This window comes from Nomascus leucogenys, chromosome 2 (assembly GCF_006542625.1).
Source record: "Nomascus leucogenys isolate Asia chromosome 2, Asia_NLE_v1, whole genome shotgun sequence".
NCBI classification, from domain to species: domain Eukaryota; kingdom Metazoa; phylum Chordata; class Mammalia; order Primates; family Hylobatidae; genus Nomascus; species Nomascus leucogenys.
The window spans coordinates 130738479-130763973 of record NC_044382.1 but is presented as its reverse complement, the minus strand read 5'-3'; the positions used below and the strand labels follow the sequence as shown (position 1 = coordinate 130763973).

The window sequence follows — 25495 nt, the reverse complement described above, 5'->3', positions numbered from 1 at the left end:
ATAGACTGCTAGGTAGAATAAAACACTATAAAGATTTCTCCCGCTGGGCTCAGTGGCTCACGCCTGTAATTCCAATACTTTGGGAGGCCCAGGTGGGAGGACTGTTTGAGGCCAGGAGTTCAAGACCAGCCTGGGCAACATAGCAAGACCCCATCTCTACAAAACATGAATAAATTAGCCAGGTATAGTGGTACATGTCTGAAGTCTTAGCTACTTGAGAAGAAAGGGTGGGAGAATTGTTTGTGCCCAGGAGTTCAAAGCTGCTGTGAGCTATGATGGCATGGCTATACTCCAGCTTGGGTGACAGAGTGAGACCTGTCTAAAAATTGTTTTTAATTTTTTTTCTAACAAAGCTAAGTGGGCAAATATCATTGTATAGTCCTCACTTGGCTAACTCTTTGATCAGCTGTGCATACTGTTAAAAAAAAAAAACCTTGCACGTACACAAACACACAGACACAGTTCTGTTGTTACAGTATAAGGTTTAAACATACTCATCTACATAGAAATCTGAGACTATAGGGTGAAGAAGTCTTTAAGAAAATGGATAATTGAAAACCTCTATGTATGACCCTATACCATTAAAGGAATACACAGAATTTTAGATTAGTATTTGCTAAGTAGAGAAAGAACTTGTGTCATCTTTTAGCATAAGACACAAAAACCATGAAACAACTTTGAAAGATTGCCTGGAAAAAAGTCCATGAAAGGACACAATAACAAATACTGAAATACTACAACTTTGGTTAACGGTGATTTTGACTCTAAGTTGTTAGGTGGCTTAAAATTTTAAAAAGAGAACATGATTGGTATTTGGTATCATACTTTTAATTTTGTGACATAATAAAATATGTGAATTCATCTCCAGTGACAACTTGATCATGGAATGAATCAAGGTGTAAACTATATGGATTTTTGTGATGGAGGATTGTATCTTCAAACACGTTTGTACAAAAACACAGAATGGTTTGAATATTGAACCACTATGAAAGTTAAGAACATAATTATTCATTTTTTATCTTTTTTTCTTTTTCCTTTTTCATGTGAGATGGGAAATGTGCCAATACTGCAGCAAGGTTTGAGGGAGGCACATCTCAAAGATTAGAGATTAGTGTGAAGTCCCAATCTCATGAGTTAAAAATGTTTAGTGTGAAAACGCCAAGCTTATGAGCCACAAAAGAATCCATCCATATTAAGTTTTAACTCATTGAAAGCCAGTTCAGGTAAATTAGGCTATTAAACACACAAAATTTACCATTTTCATTTTTTGTGTCATTAATTTTAAGGAAGATGTTGCTTTTTAATATTAAAACATTAATTTTAATTTTAAAGCAGATAATTGTTAAAGAGAGTCCTTTTTTTCTTAAGTTAGGATGAACTACACCAAATCCTGCCCCTGTATCAAAAACAAATTCCTTAGGCATCAATTTATTCACCTAAAAGTGGGTCAAATGGAACAGATGGTAAATAGTACAGCAATTTATTAAAACAGTTTTCAAACATAAATATAGAATAATTTTTAAATCCATAGTTTAATTTTGCTTTGGGACAACTTCTACGCAATAAAAAAGTATACTCACTGCTATTTCTCAAAGTATGAACATCACACTCATTAGTCTTTTGCATGTAAGTACTGCCCCCAATCAAATTATAATATACAATTTATTCTCAAATGCTTACAGCCAGAAAGAACCACATTTTTGCTTCTCTGGACAGTCCACATTTTTCACAGAGCGATGGGATTGGAAATTCTCCATCCTTCTAAGTAGTTACAAGAGCTACCACTAACACTTTACACAAAATTTCAGTTTTGTTTTAGATATTTTCTATCTAATAGAAAATATACTGCAATTGACCATTATTAAAAAATAAAGACATGACAATTACCTGCAAAAAGATCTTCTCTGTCATCATCTAATACAACTTCTGTGGGTTTTGGGCCATTGGAGTTTGCACTAATATCTTCTGCAGGAAGACTAGCTGGTTCTGGAGATGATGGACTTGACTGTTAAAAAAGAACAATAATAGGTAATGGATTGGCATGTTTACCTATTGTAATTCTGTCACCATGTACTACAGAAATAGAACATTCTCTTGATAAGAATGGAGGAAAGAACAAGAACAGCTATTTATATTTCCTCCTCTGAGAGTAAGAATGAACTAATAACACACTTTTAACTCATCATCTTTCTTAACAAAAAGTCACTTAAGATTTTAAAAAGAAAACCTTTTTTTTCTTTTTGAGACAGGGTCTCACTCTATGGCCCAGGCTGGAGTGTAGTGATGTGAGCTTGGTTCACTGCAGCCTTGACCTCCCAGGCTCAAACGATCCTTACACCTCAGCCTCCAGGGTAGCTGGGACTAAAAGTGCACGTCACCACACCTGGTTATTTATTTATTTATTTATTTATTTTATTTTTTGTAGAGATGGGATTTCACCATGTTGCCCAGCTTGAACTCCCAAGCTCAAGTGATCCTCCCACCTCAGCCTCCCAAAGTGCTGGGATTACAGGTGTGTGACAACACCCCTGGCCAGAAAACCTTTTCTAGTCATCCTTTTTGGAGGTACTAGTTTGTCATACTGAGTTATAATTAACAAAAACCAAATTTAATATTTTACACAGTCGTATACAATAGAACCAAAACCACATCATGTCCCTTGATTTTCAAAAATCCCTAATTTTGTTTTTGTTATTGCCATGTTTGTTTATTTTTTCCTGGTGGGGGGCAGATATACCCAAACACCAAAATTCCACGTGACTCAACAGATCCTGAAAACATGTTGCATGTCCAAGAAGTTCAAAGCACTGTTTTACTATAAGAGGAAAACTTACTACTAGTTGAATTAAGACCAATTATTCTAAAATTTCTATCACTTCAAACTAAAAATGTGACCTCTCAAGACATTTATATTTCATCTAAGCAAATGATTATTCTTGTACTTTTTTTTTGAGACAGAGTCTCATTCTATTGCCCAGGCTGGAGTGCAATGGTGTAATCTTGGCTCACTGCAACCTCCACCTCCTGGGTTCAAGTGATTCTCCTCCCTCAGCCTCCCAAAGAGCTGGGATTACAGGCATGCACCACCATGCCCAACTAATTTTTGTATTTTTAGTAGAGACAGGGTTTCACCATGTTGGTCAGGCTGTTCTCAAACCCCTGACCTCAGGTGATCCACCCGCCTAGGCCTCCCAAAGTGCTGGGATCACAGGAATGAGCCACTCTTGTACTTCTTTAACCTTAACGTATGAGTAACACAATGAAACCTAGATTGTGTAGCTTTTATCTTTATTACGGTTTTCGTATTACAATAGTTAAAACTAGGTCTTTTTTTTTTTTGAGACAGAATTTTGCTCTTCTTGCCCAGGCTGTAGTGCAATGGCGTGATATCAGCTCACTGCAACATCTGCCTCCAGGGTTCAAGTGATTCTCCTGCCTCAGCCTCCCGAGTAGCTGGGATTACAGGTGCCCACCATCGTGCCCAGCTAATTTTTTTTTGTATTTTTAGTAGAGATGGGGTTCATCATGTTGGCCAAGCGGGTCTCGAACTCCTGACCTCAGGTGATCTGCCCGCCTTGGCCTCCCAAAGTGCTGGAACTATGGGCGTGAGCCACTGTGGCTGGCCAAAACGGGTCTTTTAAAAACCTTTTTATTGAAGTATAACACAAAAATACTGTATATATCAAAAGTGTACAGCTAGATAGTTTCAAAAACTCAACATACCTATGCAAATGCACTTGGATAATGAAAGACCATTACCATCAAACCCAGAAGTTCCACTTATGCTCCCTCCCATTCTTTACCACGCAGGCTTCTACCAGTATGGATCAATTATTCCTATTTTTGCTCTCCATAAAATAGAGCCATATGGTACTTATTTTTTGTGTTTGGTTTTTGGCCCTAATGTTACTATGTATGTAAGATTCTTCCATAGTGTTCTGTGTAGTAGTATACCACTCATTATCATAAATGTATAATATTTCATTGTGTGAATACCATACTTGAACCACTCTAGTGTTAAGCACTTAGAAGTTTATCAATTTTTTACTATTAATACTATCAATAGTGCTGCTATGAATTTTCTAGTTCATCTTTTAGTGAACATGTAAACAAATATGTTTGTATAAACCTAAGAATGGAATAGCTGACTCACAGGGTAGATGAATGTTCAGCTTTAGAAGTTATTAGTAAACAGCTAGCTTCCTTCCTTCCTTCCTTTCTTTCTCTCTCTTTCTCTTTCTCTCTCTCTCTTTCTCTTTCTCTTTCTTTCCCTCTGTGGCCCAGGCTGCAATCTACTCAGCTCGCTGCTGCCCGCACCGCGGACTGCCTGGGACTGCCGCCGCACGCCACCGCTGCCTGCTTTTTCTCCTTTGCTGCAGGCGCGCGGTCGCCATGTTGGCCACGCTGCTCGCCAGCTCCTGACGCCGAGTGCTCTGCCCGCCTCACCCTCCCGAGCCCCTGCCCGGCCACCGCCCCGTCTGGGACGTGGGGAGCGCCTCTGCCCGGCCGCCCCGGCCGGGAAGAAGTGAGGAGCGCCTCTGCCCGGCCGCCCCGTCCGGGAAGAAGTGAGGAGCGCCTCTGCCCGGCCGCCCCGTCTGGGAAGTGAGGAGCGCCTCTGCCCGGCCGCCCCGTCCGGGAAGAAGTGAGGAGCGCCTCGCCCGGCCCCCCGTCTGGGAAGTGAGGAGCGCCTCTGCCCGGCCACCCCCGTCTGGGAAGTGAGGAGCGCCTCTGCCCGGCCACCCGCCGTCTGGGAAGTGAGGAGCGCCTCTGCCCGGCCACCCCCGTCTGGGAAGTGAGGAGCGCCTCTGCCCGGCCCCCCCGTCTGGGAAGTGAGGAGCGCCTCTGCCCGGCCGCCCCGTCGGGAAGTGAGGAGCGCCTCTGCCCGGCCACCCATCGTCTGGGGAAGTGAGGAGCGCCTCTGCCCGGCCACCCCGTCTGGGAAGTGAGGAGCGCCTCTGCCCGGCCACCTCATCTGTGAAATGAGGAGCGCCTCTGCCCGGCCACCTATCGTCTGGGAGTGAGGAGCGCCTCTGCCCGGCCGCCCCGTCCGGGAAGAAGTGAGGAGCGCCTCTGCCCGGCCGCCCCGTCCGGGAAGAAGTGAGGAGCGCCTCGGCCCGGCCGCCCCGTCTGGGAAGTGAGGAGCGCCTCGGCCCGGCCGCCCCGTCTGGGAAGTGAGGAGCGCCTCGGCCCGGCCGCCCCGTCTGGGAAGTGAGGAGCGCCTCTGCCCGGCCGCCCCGTCTGGGAAGTGAGGAGCGCCTCTGCCTGGCCACCCATTGTCTGGGAAGTGAGGAGCGCCTCTGCCCGGCCACCCATCGTCTGGGAAGTGAGGGGCGCCTCTGCCCGGCCACCTATCGTCTGGGAAGAAGTGAGGAGCGTCTCTGCCTGGCCGCCCCGTCTGGGAAGTGAGGAGCGCCTCTGCCCGGCCGCCCCGTGTCTGGGAAGAAGTGAGGAGCACCTCTGCCCGGCCGCTCCGTCTGGGAGGTCTACAATGGAGGCCAGAAGCAATGTGGGGGCTGGGCGTGGTGGCTCACGCCTGTGGTCCCGGCACTCTGGGGGGCGAGGCGGGTTGATCACTTCGGGCTAGGAGTTCGAGACCAGTCTGGCCAACTTGGCGAAACATGAAAAATACAACAGACAAACCAACCCCAACCAACTCAGTGACAACAAAACAGGTCTACCCTGGAGTCATACTCTAATTTTTTCTATTTTCCTCCCTTTCTGATCCTTTATCCCACTTTCTTTTTCTTCCTCTTCCTTCTCCCTCTTCTTTGTCAAATAGAGGATTGAGTTATTATCACTGATCCACATAAAGTCCCTCTCTACCTTATTTTAACTCCCACCCCCCATTTCTATTCCCCGACTTCCCATGTGTAACCTTCCTAATATGTTTGATACGCATCTTTTTGTTTGTATGTATTTTTAGAAAATGTTTATTGTTTTTGTGTGCAAAAAAATTAATAAAAAAAAATAAAAAAAATAAAAAATATAAAAATAAAAAAAAAAGAAGTTATTAGTAAACAATCTTCTAAAGTGGTTGTATAGTTTTACACTCCCACCAGCGGCAGATGAAACTTTGTTGCTCCAATTCTTTGCCAACATTTTGATATATTCCATTTTTTTCACTTTTGCTACTCTTGCATTTAGAGTATGTATCATTGTGTTCTGAATTTGCATTTCCATGATAAGAAATTATGGTGAGCAATTTTTCATATGTTTAAAGGGAATTTAGATATCCTTTTGTGAAGAGTCTCTTCAAATATTTTGTTCATTTTTCTGTTGTTCCTATTGATTTGCAGAAGTTCCTTACATATTCTGGATAAAAATTCTTTGTCAGATATGTATTAATAATTTAGTCTCCCAACCTTTGGTTTACCTTTTTACTTTCTTAATGGTAGATTTTGCAATAGAATTTCTTAATTAAAGGCAAATTGTATTAATATTTTCTTTTATAGTTACTAAGCAATTTTTTTTTTTTTGAGATGAAGTTTCACTCTTGTTGCCCAGGCTGGGGTGGAAGGGCACGATCTCGGCTCACTGTAACCTCCACCTCCCGGGTTCAAGTGATTCTCCTGCCTCAGCCTCCCAAGTAGCCAGGACCACAGGCACCCGCCACCACGCCCAGCTAATTTTTTTTGTATTTGTAGTAGAGGAGGGGTTTCACCATGTTGGTGAGGCTGGTCTTGAAATCCTGACCTCAGGTGATCCACCCGCCTCAGCCTCCCAGAGTGCTGGGATTACAGGCATGAGCCACCTCGCCCAGCAGTTACTAAGCATTTTGTAGGATCAATAGTCTTTTGATGCCACTCCTAATTAATAAGATTTTCTCATCAGCTTTTTAAGTAAACCACCCTCAGTGGCACAAAAATATCTCTTTAGAACATTCAAAAGTAGTTTCAAACCCTTATAGGAAAATTTAAAGAGGCTTTCTTTTCTCTCAAGAACTAATTCTTAAAGTCTCAAATTCTCACAAAAGTGGGCCTCTCTTTAACTTAGCAACTTCCACTTGAAGGAATTTAAAGAACAAGTTTGTGTATTATCTCCTCTGAAAGTACTCCTGACAACCTTAACTGTAACTCTAGAAAATTGTGATTGGGTGATTGGCCTATATGCTTCCACAGAGTACCTACTTCTGTCATAATTTCTCTTACCACATTGTGAGTATTATCTGTTTTATAGACTGCACGCTGTATACAGAAAGAAAGAGTTATCTCATCTTGCTCACTACTCTTTACTCCGTATCTGGCAGCAAAACACTCAATGACTATCATTTAACTGAGTTTTAAGAAAATAATGATGGATATGACAAAGAATTAACCACAAGTTTGTCTACCAGATGTTCTATATTACTATAAAAATTGAGGGCCAGGAGCAGTGGCTCACGCCTGTAATCCCAGCACTCTGGCAGGCCAAGGCAGGCGGATCACCTGAGGTCAGGAGTTCGAGACCAGCCTGACCAACACGGAGAAATCTCGTCTCTACTAAAGATACAACATTAGGCCGGGCGTGGTGGCTCACGCCTATAATCCCAGCACTTTGGGAGGCCGAGGCAGGCGTATCGCTTGGGGTCAAGAGTTCGAGACCAGCCTGGCCAATGTGATGAAACCCCGTCTCTACTAAAAATACAAAAATTAGCCGGGCGTGGTGGCGGGCGCCTGTCATCCCAGCTACCCAGGAGGCTGAGGTGGGAGAATCTCGGGAACCCGGGAGGCAGAGGCCGCAGTGAGCTGATACTGCGCCACAGCACTCCAGCCTGGGCGACAGGGCAAGACTCCGTCTCAAAAAAAAAAAGTAGCTGGGCATGGTGGCGCATGTCTGTAATCCCAGCTACTCGGGAGGCTGAAGCAGGAGAATTGTTTGAACCCAGGAGGCGGAGGTTGTAGTGAGCCGAGATCACGCCATCACACTTCAGCCTGGGCAACAAGAACGAAACTCCATCTCAAAAAAAAAAAAAAAAAAAAAAATTCAAATAGCCTATAGTGCATCCACATAAAAATATGACAGAGTGGCTCCAATATCTGTTAATGATAAAAACTTTCAGTAAACTAGTAATAGAGGATATCCTGAAAAAGAACATCTACAAAAAGCATACAACTAACATCATACTTAATGGTGAGAAATTTGAAGCTTTCCCAGTAACATCAGGAACAAGACAAGGTTGTCCCCTTTTACCACTTCTTTTCAACATCATACTGAAAGTTCTAGCTGCATGCAAAAAGACAAGAAAAGGAAGTAAAAGGCAGAAATACTGGGAAGAAGAAACAACTGCCTTTCTTGGTAGGTGACCCAATTCAGAAATCCAGATATTTTCCCAAAGTCCTACTCTCGTACCACCCACATCTTCCATATCTAGACAATTCCCCTATCTTCTATCCTTTCTCTCACTTATATGTATCTCTGCTGCAACAACCCAAAACCATTTTTTTTTCTGCCCAACCAAAGTGAACTGTCTTACTATCTTCTTCCCCAACTTCCAGTATATTCTTCATATTGCTACAAGGAAATCTAAAAATCTATGTCTTGCTCATAGTTCTTCAATGACTTCTCATTGACTATGGTCTAAAAGCTAACCCCCTTTGCATACATACAAAGTAAGCAACTAGTTTTTCCCATAAACCCTCATCTGCGGCCACACACCATCTTTCTATGATGTGCATTTTATGCTCACTGATGTAATGAAAAATTGTTTGGAGTTCTCCCAATATAACATACCGTATTTTATCTTGCTTTTGTAGAACACAGAAATACAAAGAGGTCGAGTTACAGCCAAGAGTTAGCCCCCAAGAGGATCCACCCACGTGATCCCTACCTCCAAGAATCCACATCTTTGTATAGTACCCTCCCACACTGTATCAGGGTAGATCTGTGTGACCAACAGCATACAGCAGAAATGATAGTATGTCACTTCTGACATTAGGTTATAAATTCCTGTGGCTTCCATCTTGGTTGGTCTTGTGATTACCCTTTCTCTCTGACCACTCATTGGGAAAAACGGCTTGTCAGATGCTGAGTAGTCTACAGAGAGGTCACATCGCGAGGATATGAAGGTTCCTCTTAATGGCCATGAAAGTGAGCTTAGAAGTGGATCCTCCTCGGCCAGGCAGGGTGGCTCACGCCTGTAATCTCAGCACTTTGGGAGGCTGAGGTGGGCGGATCACCTGAGGTCACGAGTTCAAGACCAGCCTGGCCAACATGGAGAAACCCCATCTCTATTATATATACCAAAAAATTAGCCAGGCATAGTGGCGCATACCTGTAGTCCCAGCTACTTGGGAGGCTGAGGCAGGAGGATAGCTTGAACCCTGGAGGCGGAGGTTGCAGTGAGTTGAGATCGCACCACTGCACGCCAGCCTGGGCAACAGAGTAACTCTGTGAGAAAAAAAAAAAAAAAAAGTAGATCCTCCTCAGCTGTCAGATGACTGCAGCACTGGCTGAAATCCTGACTACAATTGTATGAGAGACCTTGGATGAGAATACCTAGCTAGCTAAGCTGCTCCTGGATTTCCAACCCTTAAAAACTGTGATATAATGTTTATTATTTTAAGTCGCTAATGTGTTACACAGCAACAGATGACTCATACAAGTGGTAAGCCAACTAGAGCCCCTCTCTCTGATTATAACTAAAGCCTATAGATAAAATTTAAAAAGTACTTGAGGAATCTAAAAAGTAAACAAATTCTGACAGATTGTAAAAGGCAGACAGTCTATTCCTTTCCTCTTTTCTCTAATAGTTTTGTCCTGAAAGTGGGCCTCAGTCACAGACCTGTGCAATGGTATAGAGACAGAGACAGCTAAACTCTGGTAGAAATCTCATCTTTATGGCCAGATGAATCAGACAGAGGGGTCATATGAGCTAAGGAGTATGTGTATATGAATAAATCCCTGTTTTTTTTCCCCCTCTTTTCCCTTGCAGATTTGCTGAAAGCCAAGTCCCAGGCATGGAGCTGCACTACAGGAGCTACAGCACAGGTAGATAAAACGCCAAAAGAAACCTCATCTTTCAGGCTAGAGGAACTGTGTGTGTGTGTGTGTGTGTGTGTGTGTGTGTGTGTGTGTGTGTGTGGTGGGGAAAGGGGGGGGCGGTCTTGTAAACTGAAGAATGTGGGGAAAATCCCAGAGAAAACACTGGAGAAGGGGATCCCCTAATTCTGTGAATGAATGTGTGCAAATCTCTGGGTCAACCCTGAGCAGCACATGTGTAGCCAAACAGCACAGCAATTCTCACAGACTGGAAAACTCAACTGATACCTAGGCACTGTCAAAGTCCCAGACTAAGACCTGAATGGTGCCTGCATGAGACAGACCTGAAGAAGCAAAAGCTTTGAAAACTGAACTGAGATTAGAACCACTGCCCACAGAAGGCAAAACAGAAATTTGGAATCTGAACCTAAGCAAGTTGATTGCCTGACCAAACAAAAAAAAAAAAACAAAAAATCCCAACAGTCTCCAGAGGATTATAACAGGATGCAGAGCCTACACAATATAACATTTGGGATGTTTAAGATATAGTCCAAAATTATTTGTCATAAAGAGTCCAACAAATGTGACCAAATCTTAAAAGACAATCAACAGATGTCAACCTAGAAATAACCCACATGTTGAATGTATTATTTTTTAAAACTTTTAAAAGCATTTCTAACTATGTTGTATGAAGTAAAGGTAAACATATTTGAAGTAAATGAAATGACAGCTCTCAGCAAAGAAACAGAAGCTGCTGCAAAAAAGAAAGCTGCTACAAAAAAGAAGAAAGAAAATAAAATGTTAGAACTGAAAAAAAAAAATTACCTGAAACAAAAAATTCACATAAGCTCAATAACAGAATGAGCTGTGGCTGAAGAGAATAATGCGTTGTTATTGTTATTGACAGAGCAAAGTGTTAGTGCAATTGAAAATAAATCCATAGAAAATATCCAATCTGAATAACAAAGATAACCTCTCCTGAGAAAAGAAGCTGAAAAAATGAACAAAGCCTCAAGGACCTATGGGACAATACTAAAATGTTCCAGAAGGAAGGATGAAAGATTGCTGCAGAAGTATTTAAAGAAACAGTAGCTGAAATTTCCCGAATTTGGTGAACAATATAAATGTACAGATTCAAGAAGCCTGGCAAACCTCATTGAGGCTAAAATCAAAGAATACTATGCCTACACACATTAGATTCAAACTGCTGAAAATGGAAGCTATAGGGGAAAAAATATAAGCAGCTAGAGAAAAACAACATATTTTTACAGGGGAATACCAATTCAAACAACTGGATTTCTCACCAGAAATCACAAAGGCTACAAAACAGTGGAATAACACTTTCAAAGTGTTGAAAGACCTACTGACGCAGAAACCTATATTTCATGATGAAAATATCCTTCAGGATTGAAGGTGAAATACAGTTTTCAGAAGAAGTACAAATTAAGAATATTCATCACCAATAGATCTGCTCAAAAAGAAATGCTGAAGGAAATTCTTTATGCTAAAAAGAAAAATTACAAGCGCAAACCTTGGGTAAAGGAAAAGCAATAAAAATGGTAAATATCTGAATAAATAAAACATATTATTTTTTCCTCTTAAGTTCTTTAAAATAGACATGACTGTTGAAGTAAAGATTATAATACAGTATACAGCTATAATACATGTAAACTATTTGCAATGTATAATGTATTCTTATCGTAACTGAAAGTTCATATTGCTAATACCTTGGGTGCTCATAGTTTTCACACCAGAAACAAAGAAAGAAAAACAAACATGTTTATATAACAAAAACAACCTTTTCACCTCATAGTCCAGAGCCCAAGAGTGGACTGCACAATGGGAATGATGTGGGCAGTGGGCAACTCAAGTAGAGGCTGCTGGGGAGCAGTCATATCACTATGGAGACGCTATGAGGAATCCACTTCCTTCAAGTGTCCAACCATCAGCAGCTTGAAGTGCCCTGCTCAATTGCCAGGGAGCTATCACTCTTTTTCTTTCTTTTTTTGGTGGGGGACAGTCTTGCTCTGTCCCCCAGGCTGGTGTGCAGTGGTGCAATCTTGGCTCACTGCAACCTCTGCCTCTCAGGTTCAAGCAATTCTCCTACCTCAGCCTCCCAAATAGCTGGAACTACAGGCATGCACCACCATGCCTAGCTAATTTTTGTATTTTTTGTAGAGACAGGGTTTCACCATGTTGGCTAGGCTGGTCTCAAACTCCTGACGTCAAGTGATCCACCTGCTTTGGCCTCTCGAAGTGCTAGGATTACAGGCGTGAGCCACCACACCCAGCCAAGGGAGCTGTCACTCTTTAAAGATTGTAAAAACCTACTTATCTTTGTCCTGCCTCTCCATGCCTCTTCCAGGTTCCTAATGAATGGGAAAAGAGCTGTTTTCTAGTGTATGGAAATGAGTGTGGAGAGCAAGTGCCAAATGAGAAAGTGATGGTGGAAAGGAATACTGATGGCTTCTCTGTCTGTGGCACAGGTTCTTCATGATGAGAACTACAGTTGTCCAAGATATACAATTGAGTAGACATCTATTTTCTTAATAAATGAATATTCCTTTATTCCCCCACACCATCACCTGGTAGTATGCAGGATAAAAAATTTTAAGATTTTTTGGCTAGTATCTCTTCAATTAAAATGTGGCACTTCGGATTCCAAACAAGATCAACGAGGATCACTAAAGCCTCCCTCCCCCACAGACACGACACTAAACATTCTGGATAGAATACAAAAAGCAACAAAAGTAAAAAATAGCAGGCAGACTAAGGAGGGAGCCAAAATGTAAAAAAATGGCCCATGCTTGCAAGGATCCATTTTGCCATTTTTTTTTTGTATTCTGTCTTGACTTTTCCTGAGGATGGCGCCAACTGCAAAACTATGCTATTGGTGTGGGCAGCAATGACTTCCAAGCGTAAAGGAGGGAAGGTAAATGAACCTATGTGGTTGTAAAGCTTGGCATTTTACGTGAAGTATAGTATCAACTCAGGTATGTATATTTTAAGCTGCAGAGCAACCACTAAAATATATATTTAAACATAATGATATTAAACAAATACCCAGTAGATAAAATGAAATACTAATAAACATAAAGTAATACACAAGAAAGGAGAAAAGGAAAAAAAACTGAAGAGAAAAACAGTAAGCAAATAAAATGGTAGATCTAATCTAGCCACATCAATAATTAAATAAATACCCTAAACATACCCATTAGGAAACAGAGATGGCTAGACTGGATATAAAAATAACTACACACATGTTGCCTAAAAAAACCTTCTTTAAAGACATATTAAATAAGTTAAAAGTAAAACAATAAAAAAGATATGTCATGCAGACAATCTACAAGAAAGCTGTTGTGCTAAACATCAGAGGGTGTAAACTTCAGAATAAGAAATATTATCATCAATAAAAAGGGACATTATATGATAAAAGGGTCAATTTACCAAGAAGACAAAACAATCCTAACCATCTATGTAATAAAATAGCTTCAAAATACATAAAGGAAAAACTAAGTGAACTAAAACAAGAAATAAAAATTAAAAATACACAATTATCTTGGAGACTTCAACACTTTTCTCTCAGTAATTGATAAAACAAGTAAATACGTAACAGGGAAAGATAGAAAAATATCAACCAACTTGACCTAACATTTATAAGACACTCCACTCAACAAAACAGACTATACATTCTTTTCAAAAGTGCACACAGAACACTCACCATAACAGAACATATTCTGGGCCATAAACCAAACTTTAACAAATTAAAAAAATGAAACGCATAAAACATTCTCTTACCATCACCAAACGAAACCAGAAATCAGTAATAGCTATCTGGAATATCCTCAAATTTTGGAAATTAAATAATGTACTTCTAAATAACTCATAGATCAAATAAGAGGTCACAAGAGAAACTAGAAATTATTTTAAATTGAATGAAAACAAAAACGGATTTATCAAAATCTGTGGAATGCAGCCAAAGTCGTGCTTAGAGGGAAATACATAGCTAAATAGCAAGAGTACGGAAAAAAGTCTCAAATCAATGATCCAAGCTTCTACTTTAATAAGAAACCAGAAAACCAGGCTCGGTGCAGTGGCTCACACTTGTAATTCCAGCATTTTGGGAGGCCAAGGTAAGTGGCTCACTTGGGGCCAGGAGTTCGAGAGCAGCCTGGGCAACATAGTGTGACTCCCTGTCTCTACAAAAAAAAAATAAAAATAAAAATAAAAATTAACAAACAAAAAAAACTAGAAGAGCAAATTAAACACAAAGCAAGCAGAAGAAAGAAAACAAAGGGCAGAAATCAATGAAATTCACAACAGAAACAACAGGAGGAAAAAAATCAATGAAAGCAAAAGCTAATTGTTTGAGAAGATCCTAAGGGGATATCAAACCTCTACCAAATCAAAATACATAAATAAACAGAAGATGTAAATTACCAGTATCAGGAAAAAAAAGTTTACCATCCAGACTCCACAAACATGATAACAGGATGACAACTATTACAAAAAACAGTATGCCCATAAATTTCACAACTGAGACTGAATGGATAAATTCCTTAAAAGATATATTTCCAAAGTTCACCATGAAGTAGTCCTGTATTTTAAAAATTGAATTTGTCATTAAAAGCCTTCCAACAAACAAAACTACAATTCAGATAACTTCATTAGTAAATTCTATCAACATTTAGGGAAGACATAAGACTAATTCCACACAACCTCTTCAAGAATATGGAATAAGAGTAAACACTTGCCAAATCACTTAATGAAGCTAGCATTTCTCATATGAAAACCAAAGACATATGAAAAAGAAAACACAACTATCTGTCGTGAACATAGACATAAAAGCCTAAACAAAATCTAGCAAATTGCATCCAGCAATATATAAAAAGGATAAATACATTATGATTGTGTGGGGTTTATCCCAGGAATGCAATGATGATTCAACCTTTCTGAATCAGTTTGAAAATCATTCTGAGGGTGGGGCTTAAAAAAATAAAGAAAAAAAAAAAACAATATAATCTACCTTATCAATAAACTAAAGAAGAAAACTATATGATTATCATAATGAATGCAGAAAAAGCATTTGTCAAAATTAACATCCATTCATGGATAAAAACTCAGAAAACTAGAAACAGAGGAGAACTTCTTTTACTTGATTAAGCTCATTAGAAAAAAAAAACCTTATAGATAACATCTTATATCCTGAGGTCATGAAAAAGGAAAGAATATTCACTATCTTTTATTCAAATATTCACCACTTTTATTCAATATTATACTGGTGGTCCTACCCAGCCATTAGGACAAGAGAAAAAAAAAAAGGTATAAAGACTGAGAGAAGGAAATAAAACTACAATCACAAACAATATGATTACCTACACAGAAAATCATCAGACTCTACAAAAACCTACTAAACCTAGTAAGTGTTTAGAACAGTTGCTATCATACAGGGTCAACATGCACCAAAGGGGAAATATAAAAAGTAATAAAAGAAATAAAAGCACTAAAAACTATGAAATACTCAGCATACAGATCTAGCACGTAACAAAATATGTGCTAGATCTGTATGCTGAAAGCTACAAACATTAGTGAAAGAAAATCAAGTAAGATCTAACTAAATAAAGAGAGAGATTATGCTTATAGCTTGAAGGCTCAATATTGTTAATGGGTTAATTCTCCTGAAACTGATTTATGAATTCAACACAATCCCAATTAAAATCTCAGCAGGATTTTTCAGTAGAAATCAACAAGTTGATTCTAAAATTATAAGAAAAAGCAAAAGAACTAGAATAGCCAAGGCAATTTTTAAAATAACAAAGTTAGAGGAGTCATTCGACTGGATTTCAAGATTCAGATTAAATAATCAAGACAGTGTAGACTGGGAAAGGATTCTCAATAGAGCAATGAAATAAAACAGAAATAGGTCAACCCACACATATATGGTCAGTTCATTTCTGAAAAAGACAGCCCAATAAAGAAAGGCTGGACTTTCAACAAATGGTGCTGGAATAATTAAGTATCTGTATTTTAAAAAAAGAATGTCAACCCATATCTCATACAAAGATTAACTCAACATGAATCCTAAATGTACAATGTAAAATTCCAAATTCTTTTGGAAGAAACTATAAGCAAAACCTTTGTGACCGTGGGTTAAAGTTAGCAAAGGATTTCATATATGTGACATCTAAAATACTATCAATAAAAAAAGAAAAGACAGCTTTCCTTTAAATGTTAATGTTAAACATCTGCTCTGAGAAAGATACCGTTAATCAAACAAAAACACAAGTCACCGGGCAGGCACGGTGGCTCACACCTGTAATCCCAGCAGTCTGGGAAGCCTAGATGGGCAGATCACGAGGTCATGAGATCGAGACCATCCTGGCTAACATGGTGAAACCTTGTCTCTGCTAAAAATACAAAAAAAAAATCAGCTGGGCATGGTGGCACGTGCCTGTAGTCCCAGCTACTCAGGAGGTTGAGGCAGGAGAATCGCTTGAACTGGGGAGGTGGAGGTTGCAGTGAGCCGAGATCATGCCACTGCACTCCAACCTAGTGACACAGTGAGACTCCATCTCAGCAAAAACAAAAAACAAAAACAAAGAAACAAAACAAAAAACACAAGTCACCGACTGGGAAAAAAAATATTCAGAACATAAATAATTCTCAAAATTCAGTATTTTAAATGAGCAAAACAGGTCAGGTGCAGTAGCTCACGCCTGCAATCCCAACACTTTGGGAGGCCGAGGCAGGTAGATCACTTCAGGTCAGGAGTTCAAGACCAGCCTGGCTAACATGGCAAAACCCCATCTCTACTAAAAATACAAAAATTAGCTGGACATGGTGGTGGGCACCTGTAAATCCCAGCTACTAGGGAGGCTGAGGCAGGAGAATCTCTTGAACCCAGGAGGCAGAGGTTGCAGTGAGCACAGATTGCGCCAACTGCTCTCTAGCCTGGGCAACAGAGTGAGACTCCATCTCAAATAAAATAAAACAAAATAAAATAAAATAAAATAAAATAGGCCGGGCGTGGTGGCTCACGCCTGTAATCTCAGCACTTTGGGAGGCTGAGGAGGGCGAACTGCCTGAGGTTAGGACTTAGAGACCAACCTGGATAACATGGTGAAACCCTGTCTCTACTAAAAATACAAAAATTAGCTGGGCGTGGGGGTGGGCGCCTGTAATCCCAGCTATTCAGGAGGCTGAGGCAGGAGAATCTTTTGAACCCGGGAGGTGGAGGTTGCAGTGAACCGAGATCACACCATGGCACTCCAAGCCTGGGCGACAAAGCAAGACTCCATCTCAAATAAAATAAAATAAAAAAATAAGCAGAAGATGTAAAAGGACACATAACCAAAAAAGATAATATTCAGATGGTATGTACATAAAAAGATACTCAGCAACATGACTCATTAGTGAAAATATATTAAAGGCACGAGGTAACACTAAACACCTCTTAGAATGGCTAAAAATCAGTGTTGTTCTGGTAAATGTTTGGCAATCAGATCTGCAGAGGAGAAGATCCAGATTTTTAGCTTTTGCTGATTTCTGTGGTAGAGTTGGGAAGACATGTACCTTCCACCATACAGACACAACAGACATAATTAATCTCAAGAGCATAGGTAATAGTGAAATGTACTAAAGGAATTAGAAAGCAAAGAGCTTTATATATATATTTTTTACATATTTATAACATTAATAAAAATTTATAAAATTATTTATAATCTTTACCTATGTATGTATTTAATTTTAAATTCACTGCATTTAATTTTTAATAATGGCTGTTTATTAACTAGTTCATAAAATTCCTAAAAATGTAACATGTAGTTCTTGCTAGCAAGACTAGCCTTAAGCTCACCACTGCCTAAAATTAAAACTGATAATAACAAGTGCTGACAAGGATATGGAAAAACTGTCATTCTTAGTCATTATTGATGCAATGCAAAATGGTACGGCCACTTTGGAAAATAGTTTGGCAGTTTATTTAAAATTAAGCTTATATTTACCACACAACCCAGCCACCCTACTTCGTAAGTATGTACGCTGCAAAACTGAAAACTCATGCTCACACAAAAGCCTGTAAGTACATGTTTATATTGCTTTATTCATAAATACCCCAAACTGGAAACAACTGAAATGTCCTTCAGCTGATCAACAAACTGTTACATACAAACAATGGAATACTAAATTCAATAATAAACAAGTCATTAACAATTGATACACAGAACAAACTTAATGACTCTCGAATGCTTTATGTTAAGTTAAAGAAAGTCAAACTCTAAAAGTTTCATAATCTATGATTCCACCTATATGACATTCTAGAAAAGACAAAACTTGAGGCAGAAAACAGATCAGTGGTTGCCAGAGGCTGGGAAGAGGCTAAGAAAATCTCTTCAAGAAAAGCTGGGCTGGGCGCGGTGGCTCACGCTTGTAATCCCAGCACTTTGGGAGGCCGAGGCGGGCGAATCACGAGGTCGGTCAGGAGATCGAGACCACGGTGAAACCCCGTCTCTACTAAAAATACAAAAAATTAGCCGGGTGTGGTGGCGGGCGCCTGTAGTCCCAGCTACTCGGAGAGGCTGAGGCAGGAGAATGGCGTGAACCTGGGAGGCAGAGCTTGCAGTGAGCCGAGACTGTGCTATTGCACTCCAGCCTGGGCGACAGAGCAAAGACTTCGTCTCAAAAAAACCAAAAAAAAACAAAAGCTGAGCATCCCTGTCTTAAGCAACTTAATAGAATAACATATTTTTATAGGATCTAAAAATAATTCATTCAAAACTCCTTAAATTTAATGGTTTCAAGAGAAAGTGGTCAACTTGAATCATGCTTCTTCATAAATCTCTTTCTAGTAATTTTCCATGCTTAATGCATTTAAATACCTGTTCACAAATTTTTCCCTCTGAAACATACATAATTCATAATGAAATTTTCAAAAAATTCATACATTTAAAGTTGGAGGCCCAAGGATTAGAAAACAGAATTAAGAAAACAAGGCTGGGTGCGGTGGCTCAGGCCTGTAATCCCAGCACTTTGGGGGGCCGAGGTGGACAGATCACGAGGTCAGGAGTTCAAGACCTGCTTGGTCAACATGGTGAAACCTCGTCTCCACTAAAAATACAAAAATTAGCCGGGCATGGTGGCGTGCATCTGTAATCCCAGCTACCTGGAAGGCTGAGGCAGGAGAATTGCTTGAACCTGGGAGGCAGAGGCTGCAGTGAGCTGAGGTAGCGCCACTGCACTCCAGCCTGGGACAGAGCAAGACTCCGTGTCAAAAAAAAAAAAAGAAAGAAAAGAAAACAAGTTATATACACTTTTACTATCTGTTGTGTTAGAACAGCAGATACTAAACTTGCTCTCAGTTCCTCTTTATCAAAAGTGTCTCTTGTCTTATTCTACTTTCTTTCTCTTGATAATTCTCAACCACTTTCAAGGCCTCAAAGATCATCTCTATGCAATCAAGTCACCCCACTCTTCTATACTACTTCTGTACCTTGTGCATATTTTAATTACATATATATCACCTGTTTCTGTACCTTGTGCAGATTTTTAATTACACATATATCACTGGTATGGCAGGTATTTATTCACATGGTTGTATTTATTATATTGACTTCTGTTGGTTCATACACTCCACTATAGGAGGACTAGATTTCTACAAAGATCCCGGTTTAGTGTTTTCAATAAGTTTAAGATAGACTCCCAAAGCCACATCTCTAGCCCATCCAGCAGTCCTAGCTGCCTAATGCTATCTTCACTGATATAACATAACCTCAAGTGAAATAAACTTATTATTCCCTCCCCTAAGAATCATCTGAAGGGAGGCATTATAAGTCTTCTGAATATTATCTTTTAACCTGTTATTACATAAATTCTCTTTTCTCCTTTATTATTTGCACTTTCTTTCTTTAGGCCTTTAACCTCAGACTATTTAAAGTGCCTCCAACTCGGAACAAAACAAACTGGGGCCTGTACGGGGAGGGTGGGAGAGCATTAGGGAAAAGACCTAATGCATGCTGGGCTTAATACCTAGGTGATGGGTTGATAGGAGCAGCAAACCACCATGGCACACATTTACCTATTAACAAACCTGCAAATCCTGCACATGTACCCTAGAACTTGAAAAAATAAAATAACTTTTTAAAAAAGTGCCTCCAACTCATCCCATTTTGGGAAACCAGTCTGGCAACTCTTCAAATGATTAAACATGGAGTTACCACATAACCCAGCAGTTCCATTTGTACACGAATGTTAACAGTATTATTCACAATAGCTGAATATTCACGGTCATATTCATAACCACCTAAATGTCCATCAACAAATGGTTAAACTGTGGTACAGCCATACCATAGAATATTATTTGGTCATAAAAAGGAATGAAGTATTGATACATGCTACAGACCTAGAAACCATTGTACTAAAGGAAAAAAGCCTGTCATAAAAGACCATGTATTACACGATTCATTCATATAAAGTCTAGAATAGGGAAATTTAGAGACAGAAAGTAGATTAGTGGCTGCTTAGAGTTGAGGGCAGAGGGGATGAGAGAATTAAGGCGTGGGATGATAGCTAAAGGGTACAGGGTATCTTTCTGATGTGATGAAAATGCTCTAAAACTGAGGTGATGTTGAACATATCTGTGAATACACTAGAAACCATTAAATTGTACATACTAAATGGGTAAATTATATGATATATAAATCATATCTCAACACAGCTGTTTTTAAAAAAGAACCAGGTAGTTAATATAAATTCCTGACCTTTTTTTAAAAATGTACTATCTACTACTCCATGCAAAACTGTATTTAAAGGTCAAGCACCATTAAGCTTAGGGTTGTACCATTTAAAGAATAAAACAGTACTCATAAACAAGTTAAAGCCTTGCCTCTCAGATACCATAAAAGAACAGGCTTTTCCCAGATTTTTTCCCTTCTCATTCCCTTCTCAGTCTCCATCCCTTTTTTGTTTCACAGTCACAACAGAAACATACAGTAGGGGTTTGAAATGTTTTATTTACTGATACAGCTTTATGTGGCTGTTATTAATTTTGAAAGGGGATACAGCTTTATGTGGCTGTTATTAATTTTGAAAGGGGAGGAGTTTAATATTGGGTTAAAAAATATACACATAAGAAAAAAATTCTCAACATCGCTTATCATCAAGGAAATGCAAATCAAAACCACAATAAGATATTATCTCACCGCAGTCGGAATAGCTATTAAAAAGTCAAAATATAGGGCATGGTGGTGCACGCCTGTAGTCCCAGCTACTCAGGAGGCTGAGGCAGGAGAATTGCTTGAACCTGGGACGTGGAGATTGCAGTGAGCCAAGATCGAACCACTGCACTCCAGCCTGGGTGACAGAGCGAGACTCTGTCTCAAAAAAATAAAAATAAAAATAAATAAAAAGTCAAAAAATAACAAATGCTAGCAAAGATGTGGAGAAAGGAGTTATCTTATACACTGCTGATGGGAACGTAATTAGTATAGCCATTATGGAAAACAGTATAGTTTACTCAGAAAACTAAAAATACAACTACCGTATGATTCAGCAATCCCACTACTGGGTAAATATCCAAAGGAAAGGAAATAAATATGTTGGAGATATCTGTGCCCCCATGTTTACTGCAGTACTATTCACAATAGCCAAGATTTGGAAGCAATCTAGGTATCCACCAACAGATGAATGAATCAAGAGCATGTGGTATACATGCATGATGGAATACTATTCAACTATAAAAAGGAATGAAATCCTGTCATTTGCAACAACATGGATGAGCCTGGAGGACATTATGTTAGGTAAAATAAGCCAGGCACAGAAAGACAAATACTGCATGTTCTTACTCGTATGTAAAAGTTAAAAAAGTTGATCTTACAGAAGTAGAAAGTAGACTAGTGATTACTAGAGTCTGGGAAGGGGCCAATAGTCAAAAATGGGTTAACATACAAAATTACAGCCAAATAGGGGGAATAAATTCTAGTGTTCTAGAACACCATACATTGACTAAAATTAACAATTTATTGTATCTTTTCAAAGGGCGAGATGAGCAGATTTTGAATGTTCCCAACACAAAGAACTGATAAACGTTTGAGGTAATGGATAAGCTAAGTACCTTGATTTGATCATTACACATTGTACACAGGTACTGAAACATCACACTGTACTCCATAAATATGTATATTGTCAATTAAAAATAATAAAAGTAAAAATATACACATAAGTGTACAGATATAGTAATGCATAAGCATTACAAGCTAAACAATTATGCCATTGAAGCTTTTTATAATTTGATTTTCACTTAAATTTCAATTGATCCCCCTGCAAATTAAATGCTCTTAAATGAAAAAGTTCCTCTATGAATAATATAATAAACTCTGACTTACTTTAAGTTAAAAGACATTAATTTACATGTCTTACTTTCGATTCTATGGTTTAAGTAGTAGATATTTTCTTAGGTAATAACTATTCAAGCCTGATGATCTATATCAGAATCACCTAGGGCCTTGCAACTCAACGTTGTCTATGGACCAGAAGCACTGATATCAGGAAAGCTTGTCAAAAATGCAGAATATTGGGCTCTACCCAGTCCTATAGAATCTGAATTTGCACTTCAACAAGATCCCTATTTATAAAGATTGCAAAACACGGATTTAGAACACTTATTAAACATGCAGTTTCCAGTGAGGCACAGGCATCTGCATTTTAAAGATGAATACTGTGGATACTCCGGGACACCACAGTTTCAGAAGCACTGTTTAAAAGAAAAGTGAAGTACTGAAAGAACATTCCTTTAAAGCAGTTTTGGTATACTAGGAAATACTGCTATATATCCTTCCCAAATTTGAAAGGAAAAAAAAAAAAATCTGACTTTACAAATCTCATAGCCACACCACCTTCTGAAAATTAGTAACCTAAATGAGTACATTAAATAAGGTGCTGAGATGAACAATCAAAAACAAATGTGTTTACAACTTTTACAGTGCGTTAACCAAGATAAACTATTCATAATCAAACTTTGCAGACTTACTGAAAAAAGGTTGTAACACTCTGTTTTTTAAAGTTTTATTCACATGGGAAATACAGATTATAGTTCTTTCTACTCAACTCTAAACGACCCCCAACAGAATGCTTAGCCTTCACAGTATTCTAGTTCACACTAGGGTCAATCAAGTTTGTTCTGATTCTCGCTGGTTAGAAAAACTGTATCCTCCAAAAGGAATACAGGTCTTAGGATCCTGCAGACACTTTCAACACATGTAGATGTTAAAGTAGCTGTATAGTAAGTAGAAAGGACTAAAAGGATACTAATCCCCGAAAATATATTCTGCAAAATAATTTTTATTAATTTTAGGAGGTGCTGGTTTTAACTCAGGGAAACATTTACTATTAGGTTTGTGCAAAAGTAATTGCGGCTTTTGGCTACTAAAACGGATAGCAAAAACTGCAATTACTTTTGCACCAACCTAATAAATACACATGTTCAAGATTTTGTAAGAGACACAAAGATGATCAGGAAACTAAAACTAACCTGCAGGAAACCTATAAGCTGAGGGGAGGTGGGGTTTGGCTGGGACATTACACATGCAATTAGCAGAATGTGATCAGTGCTGAAAACGGTTTCCGGGTTTCCAGTTTCAGGTAACTGAATTTCAGATAATAGATATTTTATAGTAATTTCCAACTGATTTGGTGCAGAGTTGAACAAGCCAAGAAAGCTTACTAAAAGTACTTTATAAGCAAGTATAGCCCACGGTAAACAATCCTCTGGGAAATTTCGTACATTTTAATTCACATACACACACTTAAAATTAGGCTGTGAGGTGTGGGTGCTCTCATCAAACGCAAAGCAATTCAAATGTGAACTGGATATAGGAGGGCCCAATACAGTTAAGTTTAGAGGGTGTTTCCTTTGACAAAAACAGGAACACACAGCTTCAGAGATCGCTGATCAAGCGAGAAAAGAGGAAAAAGGAGTGGAGATCTGTTTCTATTTCTCCCTTGGTAACTTAGAAAAACACACACACACACACAACAGCAGTTTCCTGGACTAATCCTGCCTTCAGCTTTACATTTTATAAATACTATGACCTTTTAAAAGTCTAGGAACTGAAGACAAACAAAAACAGGCAAATGCATTTACCTATTTAACAGTCCAAATCAGAAGCAGCTACCTCAAGAGGAACCAGCAGTCCGTGAAGGGCCATTCCTGCGAAAGTGCACCCATTCGTTCCCCACAGACCCTCAACCCCTCAGCGCTCACTTCATTGCGCTCACTTCATTGCCCTCCCCTGGCAGCCGCACACCCTCCCTCGGAAAAGGAAAAGCGAGCACCCCTCCAAAAGGGCTACTGAAGCCCCCGGCGAGCTCGGTGGAGGTTTACTGGGATGCAGAGCAAGCCCTTCTCTGGCTTTAAGAGGAGGAGGTGCAAGTGACACCGAGGAAGGCCAGCAGAGCTGGGAAAGGGCCGCTGCAATACTCAGTCCGGTCCTGGCCCCTCTGAGGATTAGGTCGGCACCCCCGGGCCGCAGGCTGCTTTCCTGAGGAGGCCCTGCGCTCAGCCCAAGCACGGCACTGGAGGTGGGGCTCGCGTCACAGGTGTCACCCCAAGACGGTCCTTGCAAACCCGGGGGGTGGGGAGGGACAAGTCGGGGCAGGGGAAAGGTGAGACGCGCGGCAGCGACGCAGCGCAGCACCCACAGCGACGCCGTCTCACCTCTAGGGTGGAGACAGTGCTGGTGAACAGGTCCTCTCCGTCCTCCAGATCCTCAAAGTCGGTGGGCTTCCCGTCCCCCAGCGGAGGAGGTTCCCTCTCGGCCGCCATCTTCGCTCACCCGAACGACTGCGCGAGCTGGGCCTCGCGGACCCGTCACGTGAGCACGCACGGCTGGGCCCGCGCCGACCCGCCAGCTGCCCCGCCCCCGGCCGGCCTCTCAAGGCCCCGCCCAGCCGCGCTCGGCCCCGCCCCCGGCCTCTAGACGGCGCCCACCCGGAGCGCGCTGCGTTCGCCCCGCCCCTTTGTCCCGCCTCCTCCCAGCAAGTCTGGGACTTGGCCCTCTTTTCGCCGCCGACTTGCTGACCCGACTTATGTGGCAGAATCTTGGACTTTATTACCACATCACCTTCTTGGCGGGACTAGGCTAAATAATTTCTGTTGGCACTACTTTAAATCTTCTGTAGGAAGTGGTAGAGCCTGGGGACCAGTCTCTGGGCTTGGATTGCACACAGGCTGAGGCGAGATGGAGTATTGGTGAGCGAGAGACACGTACTTGTCTCTTAGATCTCTCTAGAACTGTCCAATAGAACTTTCTGACATGATGGAAATGTTCCCTATCTGTGCTGTCCAATAAAGTAGCTACTGGCCACCTGTGACCCCTGAACACTTGAAATGTGGCCGGTGTGTGGAACTGAGTTTTAAAATTTTATTTAATTTTAATTAATTTAAATCTAATTAGCCACATGTGGCCAGTGGTTACCTATTTGGTGATTGCAGCTCTAGATAACGAAAGGGACCTGAATAATTTCTCGTCTGCGATTCACTCCAATT

At 40.3% G+C, this 25495-nt stretch overlaps 1 protein-coding gene and 1 pseudogene across 2 annotated transcripts in view; both read right to left on the bottom strand.

Moving 5' to 3' along the window:
• SNX2 (sorting nexin 2) overlaps window positions 1-24880 on the bottom strand; it is a 61250-nt gene extending 36370 nt beyond the window's left edge. For both annotated transcript variants that reach the window (XM_003259887.3, XM_030818284.1), the window contains exons 1-2: window positions 24665-24880; window positions 1888-2005 (exon numbers count right to left, since the gene is read on the bottom strand). In XM_003259887.3, coding sequence (XP_003259935.2) covers window positions 1888-2005; window positions 24665-24772 — 226 coding nt within the window. In that variant the 5' untranslated portion in view covers window positions 24773-24880. The remainder of the gene's footprint in view (window positions 1-1887; window positions 2006-24664) is intronic.
• On the bottom strand, window positions 1043-1183 carry LOC115832035 (annotated as a pseudogene).
• Window positions 24881-25495: the final 615 nt, after the last annotated feature.